Below are 12,514 nucleotides of genomic sequence, written 5' to 3' on the forward strand. Positions count from 1 at the left end.
AAAGTATATAACCTGCCAGACTTGAATCACTTTACCATATGAAACCTGGACAAAATGCAAATTAAGGAAATGAACTTACAGCCTTAGAGTGACAAAAAAAATGTGGGTAAACAGAATCTAAAACCTGAGAACATACAAATACTTATGGTTGAAAATTCACAGAAAATTCTCACTAAGATCTCTGCATGTAAACACTATGAATGAAGAGAAAGCATTTACTTAAACTAAAAGACATTTTAAAAACTATTACACACACTATTCTAAAACCATTATAGAGCAATTAACTTGCCAATTTGTGCAGAAGAAAATCTGAAGTAAAACTGTGTACTTACCATCATTTAGTGTTGTGAAGTCCAAGAATCGATATTCATAGCTGACATCTATCTTGGTTTCTACCTGGGGCCTCTTCAACGTTGAATAGATGTTACCAGGTCGTTTTTCATCATGCTTCTCTAGTTTGTTCAACCCACAACCCATTTCAGCAGCTCCTGATGCAAACAGGCAAGGAAAAGGAAAAAGGAAAATGACTAAACGTGTTTTGTTTTTTTTTCCTTCAAGTTTCATTCACCACAGTATAACATAATGAAGATTTTTAGTTTTAAAATGCAAACTACCTACAAACTATATGAAATAGTGTAATTGAATAAATGCTCAGATAGTAAATGAAGTATATACCATTCATATCAAGCCCCGGGCACGCTTTTATTTTATTGGAAAACTGACAGTTTAATGCATGTATTTTGCATCTTTCAAATGTATGCAATAATATACTCTGGGAGACACATAGTGCATTATAGAAAGTGGCTGAAAAGGCAAAATAACTTGCTAATATATGGGCTGACAACTTAATAACAATTTTTATACGAGCAGTTACTATGCAAGCACATAGTATTGTCTTTTAAACAGACCTTGGTAACATTCAAATTAACAAGATTTATAATTCAATAGACAAAGCAGGTTTGCAGAGAACCACCAGCATCTAGGAAACCACCTCATTTCCTTCCACCTCATTTTTTTGGGCTAGCCACCGGAAATAATGGCACGTTGTAGAAGACTTCGTCAAAACAGAAGAGGTACACAACCCCAGAACTGGACTAGATCAGTCTGGCTGCTTTAATAAGCTGCCCGTCCCCAGCATTTTAAAGGATTACTCCTGACAATCATTTCGGCTACACGTTAAAGGTTTCTGGATATCCTGCACGTTGTGGCTCATCTGAGTATAGCAAAACTCAGTGAAAATACCCGTGCTGCAAGGAGAAGGCAAGTCCTCTCATTCCTCTTCTGGTGTGGCTGAGGCAAATTGTTTCAGGCAGCAGTCACTACGAGAAGATGAAGACGTACCAGCCAGGCACCTGAGGTTTTCATTACAACCCACTGAACATCCTGTCTCTGCCTACAAAGAAGAACCAACACTTCTGGGAAGGGAACAGCCACCACCTCAGCAGCTTCTGTCACGAACTACCACTGCCTGTTCCTTGACACACAAGACATGGGCCTGAAGTGGAGAATGAAAAGGTAGCTCGGGTTTCCTGTGTCTCCTATGGTGTGCTTCCACAGCTTTGTTCTCCAAAGCTTTGAAACCGTCAGCAAATTTCCAGCACAAACATATCCAGAATCTACCTGCATACTTACTTACGCTCATATTGCACTTTAACGGGTTTGGTCCCTCCATCATTATTTCCCTGCAAAGCCATCTTCAAGAAGAAACACCATATTGCTTCCTGTCTTGCTAGAAGAAACGTGCTCGAGCCTTTTCTGCCACTCCTGAGACAGCAGCTCTCTGTTCCCTCCATCCCCCCACCAGCCCTCGTTTGCATCGCTCCTGTTTTCATTTCTCCATTTGCGCCCAGGTGACCGTGTGCTCAGAGAGAGACCCTACCAGTGCCTACCGAAAGCGCGGTAACACTTCCCCATCCCTCCTGCAAATAAATTGGGGTAGCATTTTTCAGAGCCGAGCCACACGCACGGTTTACTGTCATCTTCCTATTAGCCAGAGAGCCCATTTATCCTCATTTGTATCCAGCACGGCTAATTGCAGAGTGCCCTATCTGCAGCAGAGATCTCTTTAACTTTGCTCTATTGCTTTACATTCCCAACCCTTACTCACACCTTAATACAAAGCCACGAGCAAATATATCGAAATTAGGACTGACCAACACATCACACCTCCAAAAAAAAACTCCAGTAGAAAGTGGAAGCAGGAAGAACATTTGCTAAAACAGCCTGCAGCAGCAAGAAAAGTGGGCACGCTGCTTGTGTGCCTGAACTTTGAGTGTTTGGGGATTCATCCAACAGCAAACAGCCTCACCTGGTTGTTTAAGCAGGAAAGTAAGAACTACGCTGTTTTAAACACTTCTCTGTTGGAAAGCAAGGTCTGGGGAGTTTTTTGATTCTGTAAATTTAAGGCTAAAAAACCTCAGGATCCGCTTCTGTTCCTCCATTCATACTTTCTGCTAGTATTTTTGAACGCTATGATTTCTTTTTTTGTACCAACAACTACTATACTGTGTTAAAAATAACTATTTTTCATATATTTAGCAGCTTCTTCCTCTTGCCCGTGTCATGGGACTAGCACAAGCCTAAGCCATTATTTTCATGGATAGATGTACGCTGTACATTAACGTGCCCAACGAGATACTACGAGGATCTTCAGAGGCTGTCACGGGCCACGTCTATGCAACGCTTCACAAATATGACTTTACACGGAAATATGAGGGAAGGATAAAAGTTATAAGAGATAAAGCACGAGATGAGTATAAATAAATAAAAAATGAGTATATTGTAGACTCGGGGACTGAGGTAGCCGTGTCAGCAGCCGCATCGAACTCCTTCAGGTGCCAGCGATGCCCTGTAACTCACACACTGAGCGCCTGGGATGGCGTTTCCTCGGACAGCAGCGGGGGCCGCGGGAGGGGACCCTGTGGACTCGGCGTTTCGCATCTCAGGGAGTTCTGCATCCTTCCCTGAATTGGGGTTAGAGTGCTGGCACATCAGACGCTGCTTTTCCAGCGCTAGCTGTGGATGCTCTCCCTCGCTCCTCCGTCAAACCTCACTGAGAAACGTGGCCTGCCTTCTCGGCACATCCCAGTGGTGACCTGCATGCCATGCCAACACGCAAGCCATCCCCTATGGAGATACCGTGCCTCCTCCCCTGGGACTTCCAAAAAGACTTGAAAGAAAGTAGAATTTCCGTAGAAAAAGTGGGTTTCACAACGCCACTATCTTTTCCACGGTAATTACGATTCAAGTGCTTCAGCACTAAGAAATAAATCTTTAGAAATAAAGTTCAGCCTTTGATAAAGGAGTCAATTAAAAAATCCAGAGATATATGAATACTTCAGGATTTCTAAAAGACGTGTGATTTCTAAAGGATTTCTAAAGGATGTGTGACAGATAAGTACTGAATCGCCACATTCTTCTCCATGCTGTCCCCACAAACTTCCTACTGGGACACTTTGTTTTATCATCTCTCAAAATCTTTTACCAGTAGTTATTCTCCTCCCATTCCTTTGCAGCAAAGTCACTCCCGTTCAGAGTCCTTCCACCCTCAAGCCTGAAAACATCTTTGCTTTTTAGTCAGAGAAATCAGGTTGTCAACAGGACACAATTCACCTTCCTTAATTTTCTACATTCAAGGTATTGAAGAGTGCTGTGAGAAACGTTTCATCATTGATGCTTTCACAGTAAATCTCCACCCACTTTAGTCCCCTTTTTCAGCAGCTGCATTGTTTTCCTATCACAGATGTTTAAAGCTACTGTACTACCTGTATTTATCCTGGCTTTCTATAGCTGCTGTGGTTCTACAGCTTTTATTCAGTATTAAAGCAAAATATGATCACTGAATAACATTAACTTTTCAGTAAAATAATTAGAAAATCTTCAAAATCATCACAAAACTGATGAATATTTTGGTTCTTCAGTAGGTTCTAAGGCAAATTATATCATTTTTGTTAATTTAAAAATTAATTTACCAATCCACTAGTTCCATACTTAAACCAAATACCTTGAGCGATAGAAAAAGCAGCACCTAGTGAAGAATATTAACCACTGAAATGAAGATTTAGGTACAGGCTCTTGCAGCTACACGTGCTGGAAAAACTTATCCCATCTGCAGACTCACTTTTTATTGTGAATTAACCTTACGCGTACGCAATTATCTTGACAATTTCTAAAACTATTCTTGCGTTCAGGCACACGGTAAAACTAGAACTGAAACCCCGATCGAACAACAGATTTTTTAATCTGTATCTCATTTTCATTTTGCAAAGCATCAAAAAGGGAAGCGGCGATGAGTCGCAGAACAGCAGCAAAGACTACGGCCAACTAATTCCCAAGTTTGTCTTCTGGAGGACAACAAAGACCCCGCTGGCAATAGGGAAAGAACAGCTTGCTTCTGCAAACTGAGGCCAAAATATTGCCCACGTTTTGTACATCCCAAGTGAATTCCCACCTTGGGAGGCACAGGATAAGCCTCTTGCTGCCACCTCCTGCTCTCCACCACTGAGCAGCGAAGAGCGCCACTCCCATGGCACATGACCGACCCCTGAGCGCTGCTTCCCCATCCAAGCTTTTTACTGAAATCGGCACCACCTCCTGCCGTGAGAAGCAGTCATCAAAAAAATTACAACAATTTGTAGTCAGCAGAAGAAAAAAAAAAACAGTATTTCCATTTTTAAGCACCTCCGTGATCCATGAAAATGAGTGTGTTTTGAATAAAACATCGAAATTTTTATAGCTCTTCTAGAGACCTGCCAAGTTTTCAACTCATCATCTCTGAACCTAAGCTTTGTTAAAATACTTTCAGCAGCTTGGGTTTGCTTTCTCACTTCCCTAGCTTGTGTTCAAAATAGATGAAGTACGGCAAGTTCAGAACCACCAGAGAGCAACAACAAGCGCAGGAGAACACCATGTGGCTAACCATTTATTTTCTTGTTAATAATGGCTCGGGATGCCTCTTCAGGAGAAAAAGGGCACAAAGAAGGGAAGAAAAAAACAGCTTAACTTCTGTCTGATCTGGGGGGGGGTGACACGAACAGAGCTCATTTTCTTGCATGATGTATCGTCCCCTCCTTCCATGCAACTCCTGACAATTTATCTCCACGGAATAATAACGAAAATTACGCTGAAACGTAACAGAGCCACATGGCTAATGGAAGCTTGACTAGATTACCAGACCAATTTAAGGGATGCTTATCAGCTAAGTATATATTGGCCAAACAGTTTATTTCAGCTCTATCAACATTACAGAATGACTACTTACAGGGATGATTTGCAAAGGCTTCCTAAACTCGTCTTTTAAAGACATTTAGGAGGGGATTCAGCTGCTTAGCATGTTGCATGAGTGCGTAGGCAAATATTGCCCAACAGAAGGAGAAGCACAAATACCTGAAATTTAAACAAGGTGAGTTTAATATTTACACTCCAATGGCATCCATAGGAGACACGCTGTGCAGGCAGATGACGTTCCTGACAGCTTGCTTGTAACCACAATTAGTGAGAAGAAGCTTGCTTGCGTTAACGCATTTTAAATGTTTATCGTCCAGAGCTAGCGACCTCGTTTTGTAAGCTTCACCATAAATGATGATTTTTTAAATGCAGATCCTAAGTCACTGCTGAAGTTCCTTCCACAAACTACGCAACACGGCGTTCTTGTGGCGAGTTTAGCAGCTGGGAAACCAGATAACTGCCATGTATTAATAGGCTTTCTCTCCTGATTTTGGTCAAGCCCTTTCATCCTGACTCTCCCTTCCATGGGTAATACTTAGCTACCTCGCAGGGATGCTAGAAGGCTTTTACAAATAATTACAGGACTTCACATTTGTTGTGCGGTAATGAGACACACTGATTTCCTTAAATCCTCGCTCCTGCAAGCCTGACCTTTCCATTTTCAAAATAATAAGCACTTCATGCTCAGCTCAGTTCACTTGCTGGCATGTGGTCACTTAATTCTTGCATCCTCCGCAGTCTGCAAAACACTGGAGTGTTTCGTCCCCCCTACAGCCCCAAACAAACCCTGAGAGAGCTTGCAAATGATGGCTGAGTACCTTTTCTAGCATAGCTAAAGCAACGAAGCAGAAGATGAATAAGAGGGCAACAATAATCAGGCAGAGAAGCATAAATGAAGCAGAGGATTGGGAACACCAGACCTGACAAACAGGCTGTGCAGATAAACAAAGGAAGGAGCACGGTACGCTAAGATGGCCCTTGAGAGGTTCCCAGGATAAAGCCCCGCTCCTGTGTTTTTCCCCTCTCTGGTTCAGCTTTGTGTGTTACCTCACCAGGGAGGAAATTCCTTACCAAGGACCTCGCTGGTCCATTTTCCACAGTATTATCATTCAGGCAACGCTGCAAGCATATATTCAATACATATCACGGTAATTTTTATTTGTGGGGCAGGAAAAGCTGTTTAAGTAGCTAACATTTACAAAGTAATTTGAAAAAGAACCTGTACTTATTTTGAAAACACAAGGAACCAGTACCATAAAGCAGGCCTACCTATTTCTGGATGTCAGAGCTGGGTGATCTTTTCACCATATAGTCACCAATTTGACTGGCGATATCAGGACTTTACACGTGCAGTTGATAAGTAAATCTGCTCTTATAGAAAGGTTGGTGAAAGTATAATCCCAGAGTTATTCTTTATGATTGATTTCATTTAAATTAAATGGCAGAGCAACCCAAGTAAAGCTGCAATTAAGGTTTTCAATTTCAAAAGGCAAATCTCAAAAACTAAGGGAACTCATTAGTGAGATGAACGGGACTGAAAAGTTGGAGGACTTGAACACAGGGGAGGTCTGGAACATGTTTAAACTACAATATGAATATCTGCTGAATTTGTAACCCAAGGAAGTGACAAGAGAATTCCTAAGAAGGTTTCCAGACCTAGCGAGATGAATTACCTAATAAAGAAGGAAAGGTAGAATAAGCAAAAGGCTTTCAAGGGACGGGAAAAAAAGCTCAGCAGAGGAAACTACAGTCTCAGATCAAGAAACACCAGCATAAAGTGAAATGTGCCAGAAGTCAAGCTCAGTTAGACAGGCTAAAGATACCGCAACTAAACAGAAGCAGAACTCAAATCAGGAGGAGTAATTTGTCTCAAACCAAGAGCTCTGAAAGAACTGTCGTAATGAAACGCAGATTCAATTGCTAGAATTAAAAACAAACAATTGCACCAGCTATGGTACCGTCTCCCCCAGAGACGAGAGAACGTAGTGCCTGCATGAAAGCAGAAGGAAAACATCATTTGGTCACTTTGGCCCGTTGCTAGCCTAGCCTCAGGAGCTTGCTATGCTTTGGGAAACTTCAAGAAGGAAACAATCTATGGGTAAATACCGTATGGGTTTAACAAAGTTAGAACTGAGAAGTGTCATTCTCAAGTCAGGAAGAAAGCACAGTCCCAGCAGGCAGCATATCAAATACTACGCCACAGTGATAATGGGACTTTAACAAAATATTATGAGGCACTATTGGTTTTTCCACAGTGTTCGCAAGGCTGACCTCGGGTACAACTCTGCTGCCCCGAAGAACGCCCACCACTTTCCTTCTTCTCATTTCCCCTGGGCCTGCAGGTACCCGGGCCACCTCCGCAGGCTCCCTGCCCACCGCCCGCCAGCTCTGTCTCGAGAATCAACACTGCTCTGTGTGTGGGAGGGAGAGGAGCAAAGAGGTAACTGGTGGAAGTGTAAGACAAGCGCTGTGCTGGCCTCGAGGAGCAATCTGGGAACGGTGGGTTCGCAGGGGAACCTTGCTCCTAACCCTACCCACACCACCCGATGACGTTACCCAAAAGATTTAATATTCGGTCGTATCACGACGCAGTGATATCGCGATGCTTTCTTTCAGTACAGCAAAAGATCCAGATGGTTCCTCTCACTTCTACAAAATACTTGTAGGTGGGGTGTTTCTGGTAAAGATAAAGAAGCGTTAACATCACTGGACGAAGCACTGGGAACGTTTCTTCTGCAATGCCGCGGCTGCAAACGTTCGAGCTGCCTTCAGGTGAAGACGGAAGGCTGCTGGGATGCTAAGAAGGACTAGGAAACTACTCTGGAAAACTTATGAGGAAACCGAAGCAGCTAGCATCTATTGCCTAGAAAATTAAAGACTGAATGGGCCTGACAGGAGCACGCACAGGAATGTTAGGTACGAATCCAGCCCTCCTTTGAAGTGAATCCCACAGCACCCTGAACCCACGGAAATCAGGCAGTTAAAACAGATGCGTCCTGTGACATATGCACAGCAGCTCCAAGGACAGCGAGTGAAACCATGGCAAGACACAGACCTGACAGTCCCACGCTTACTGCCTCGGGCTAGTGTGCCACAGAGTACGACCCCAACAAACTGATTTGGGGTAAAGGCAAAGCAGAGCGTGGAGCCAGCTGGGAAGTTGTGGGATCCCAGATGAAGCTGGGGGAAGAAATAAGGGAAGTATAATTTCTTTTTTTTATATGTATAAATACATACATCACCGATTTTGGTTTTTACGCTCCAGCAGGCCGTGGCTCCTGCTTTGGGGCTTTTCCACCCGCGGTCACTCGGCCACCACGACCTGGCGGCGACGCGGTGCCCGCGGGGATTTAACCCCGGCCGCTCGCAGGCTGGGGGAATGCCAGCGCTCGAGCGGTGGAAAGCCCCTTGCCTCGTGTAACTGGCTTGAGGTTAAGTTAAATTCCTAAAATAAGCACTCAATCTGCGATTATTTTTTTTTTTCCTTAGGAAAAAAAAAAAAAAAAAAAAAAAAAAAACAGAAATTAAACACACAAATGTGACCGCTGCTATTGCGAAAAAGAGCAGCGCTGCCAGTAACTTTTCCCTTCCACACCAGAAGCTGAAAGGAACGGGTTCCTTAAAAATAAACCCTAAAAGCACAGGGACAAAAAGGATCCCCCGTGGATTTGGGGACGGGTCGCGTCCCGGCAGCGCCCCGTGCCGCCGCTAACTCCAGGAGCACAACTCGCTCCCCCACAGCCCGGCCAGGTGAGCCCAGCCCCGTACAGCAGGCACCCCCCACCTGCCCCCGCACCCCTCCGGGGCAGCCCCACAGCCCCCACAAGCCGCCCCTACCCCTGCTTTGGGGGCAGCACACGGCCGAGCCCGATCCCCCCCCGGGGCGCTGAGGAGGCGGGCAGGGAGCGCCCCCCCGGCCAAGTTTCCCCTTCCCCTGCGCTCCCCGGTACCTGGGACGGGCGGCGGGCGAGGCGCAGCCCGGCGGTGCTGAAGGATGCCCGGCGGGCGGGGACGGCCGGCCCCGCTGACAGCGCTTCCTCCTCCTCCTCCTCCTCCTCCTCCTGCCCGTGCCCGCCCGCCCTGCTCCGCTCCGCTCCGCTCCGGGGCCGCTCCCCCCTCGGCGCCGCCACAGGGAGGTGCCGGGGCAGCGCCGCTCCGCCCGCCGGCCCCGCTGCCCGCCGCCAAGTTTGGCCGGCCCGGGCAGGCGGCTCCGTCCCGCTCCCAAAGCCGGGGTCCGGCCCGGGGCCGCGGCCACTTCCTCTTCCTCCGAGCCCCGCCGGGGCTGGGGCAGGGGCAGCGGCGCCTCCCGGCCCGGCTCGGCCCGGCGGTAGCGGGGCTCCGCCGTGCGGCCGGGGCTGCGGGCAGGAGGCAGCGCCCGCCTGAGGCAGCGCCCGCCTGAGGCAGAGCTCCCCCTCTCAACCCCCCCCAAGGCCCTCCCTTCCCCACTGTGGCTCTGTCTGTCCGTCTGTCTATCCCGTTTCAACACGTTCCTGGTCCCCGAGCCCGGCCAGGTGCCACAGGGCAGCAGCCCAGCCCTAAGGCTTGCCAGCTGCTGCCCGCTCCTCAGGGAGCAGGAGGTCCTCACACCACATGGCAACTGCCACCAGCTTTTTACACATCTGGGTGGCCACCCACCCAAACTACAGCCACCTAAGCAGCACTGTCACCTTCCCAAAATTGCCATGGCACCCACAACCCTGGCCCTGATTTGCAGTCCAGCCACTCTGTCACAGAAAGCACACAGCTGGCACGCTGTAAGATGCTTCCAGACACATGGAAGCAAAGGTTGTTCCAAGAGACTCGATTTTTCCAGGGATTTAAGTTCTTCCTGGTTCCCTAAAGTGTCTTTCTTGCCTCTTTTTTTGGAAATGGGTGTTTTGCAGATCCTCTTCAGAACAACAAAGAGCAGCTGCTCTCAGCCATCAGCCTGATCTTCCCAGCACACTCAGACACTGCCCAGCTGGTCTCAAGTCTGTATAGGTCAAAGGCTCTGCTGAAATCTGTCTTGACCTTCATCCAGCAAGGGTAGTTCTCATCCTTGAAACTCATGTCTAAGCACACAGGTCAGCAAAGCTGAGGCAAAGGCAGCTTCAAGCTCATCAGCCTTACTTGTGCTCACATCCTGCAACAGGTCTGTATGTACAGCCTTTTACAGCTAACAGCTGTTGAGAGCAACAGGAGATGCCATAAGCCCTCGTATGTCAACACTATTCCTATATCCCATGGCACCATTTCTAATAATCCTTCTTTGTAGCCTGTTCTTATTTCTACCATGATAGTTTTTGTGATGCAGGCCAGTCACATAATGCTGGTTCAGCCAAGCTTGTCTTCCAGTTCAGCTCCTTGTTTTCCTGACAATGTGGATGTGCCACGCTTGCATATGGAAAAGGTTCTCTTAAAAACCTGCCAGCTTTCCAATGCTCCTTCATCTTTCAGGATGCCATGTGAGGCAGCTCCACCAGTTCCACAAATAACCCAAAGATTGCTCTCCAAAGTCCAGGGACTTGCTTGTCCTACTCCCTTCAGGATCCTGAGCTTCACTAGATGACCATGACTGCAGCCAGAGTTGCCATTACCACATTCTTAAATGCTTCTCCCTTGTTACTGGAGATGCAGTTGTACATTACCCATTCGGTATCTCTTTCAAGACAGCTTCTAGAAATTTGCTGGATTGTTTGCATCTCACCGTGTTACCCTTCCAGCTATTAAGGAGATCAAGTCCTCTGCATAAATCAGGGATCTGTGACCCATATGCTTGCTAATAATTTCATTGACCTTCCTCATAACTGGCTGGGTTGTAATCCCACTGACATGTCACCCCCAGTGGTCTGTCCTTTGATCCTTCCCACTCTCACCCAGCCTGCCATCCATCTAAGAGCGCCGTACCAGAGAGGAAAAATATCTGCCTTCATCTTCCTTGTCCTTCCAGAAAAACTTGTATCCATCCCAAATGTCACCCTTGTGGGCCAAGTCTGGAACTTTGCTTGCCACCTTGATCATACTTCCCCCTGAGGCCAGAAACCCGTCCAGTGACTCCTGAGACACCCTTCATTAACTCTGATACTGCTTGGAGCCTTTCTGCCCTGCAGACAACACAAAATGCATCTGCTGTACTTCATCCACTTATGACTCTCCCTGCTGTGTAGGTGTGTAAAACAAATCCAATCAGAATGTAAAAATAAACAGGCAAACAGTACATTAGCACCTCGACTACAGACTATTTCTGTATTTAAGGCTGCTATTGTGATGGATGAAGTATGTTTGGAAGTATTCTCTTCATTTTTCCCTCAGCTGCTACGAGGGAACATGAGAATTGCCCAGCGTGGCCTTTGTCCACATTCGTGTTCTCCTAACACACAACTACCAGCGCTGGCTAAACAAGCCAGCAGCTGAAAGCATAACATCATTTTCCCACCTCTGCTGTTTTGAAGTGACTTCTTTACCAGCACTGAACTATAAAGCAAACACCAATAATGCATTGTGTGTGTGTTAACTTCACCTACCTCCTTTTTCTATTTCCTTTTGTGTGTTCCTCCCTCACCCCCCAATTCCTTTTAATTATTTGCACAGTTTTTCCTCTTCCCTTGTCCCTCATCATTTTTCCTCCACTCATTAGTTTCTCTGGGTTTCCAACTGTGTGAGAAAGCAGCATGCACTCACATCGGGGTGCCGTGTAATTGAGCTGTTTTTCTGATACTACTGTTAAAGCATATGGGGGAAGGATTACCAAGTGTGTGGGGAAGAAGCGAAAGAGCAGCTTTCCCTGCATTGTAAGCACATCAGGTCACAGATGGCTCCAGAACGAGCATCCTGAGCACCAGACCTTGCCGACACCATAGAATTTTCAGATCAACACCTCGGGGGTTGAATTGAATGGATGTCTGACAACATTAGAGACTTCTGCTTGTGCAAAGTCTTTCAGATACAGAAAGGGCCATCAGAACTAACAACATCGCTGGATGACCATAGACTGCTGCGAAGTAGCAGCCCTGCACGGATGAAAAATATTTCAAATTAATGTTTGCAGTGGGTCACGGTGTGCAGACCCAGACACTACAGGCTGTCTTTCTGCTACCCACTTCCCAGACTATTACAGGTGTCTGCAAACGCAGAGCTACTAGATACAAGGTATTTTGACAGCTTTCAGACTGGAATTCCTCCACCACAGGGTTAAACACACAAACCATTGAGCCACTTCTATACCTTTTGAATGGGGCCAATTCCAATTAAAATTATTTCACTGGAAATTTAACGTGAACACTTATTTTGTGACTACAAAAATCATAAA

The 12,514-nt window shown here is 46.2% G+C and overlaps 1 protein-coding gene across 1 annotated transcript in view; it reads right to left on the bottom strand.

Moving 5' to 3' along the window:
- Positions 1 to 477, bottom strand: part of RFTN1 (raftlin, lipid raft linker 1) — a gene marked incomplete at both ends in the record, with an annotated part of 82,168 nt that extends 81,691 nt beyond the window's left edge. Inside the window, one exon of the mRNA XM_084281602.1 lies at positions 333 to 477. Coding sequence (XP_084137728.1) covers positions 333 to 477 — 145 coding nt within the window. The remainder of the gene's footprint in view (positions 1 to 332) is intronic.
- Between the last annotated feature and the right edge of the window lie 12,037 nt (positions 478 to 12,514).

This window comes from Netta rufina (assembly GCF_964035555.1).
Source record: "Netta rufina genome assembly, chromosome: 2".
Classification (NCBI taxonomy): Eukaryota; Metazoa; Chordata; class Aves; order Anseriformes; family Anatidae; genus Netta; species Netta rufina.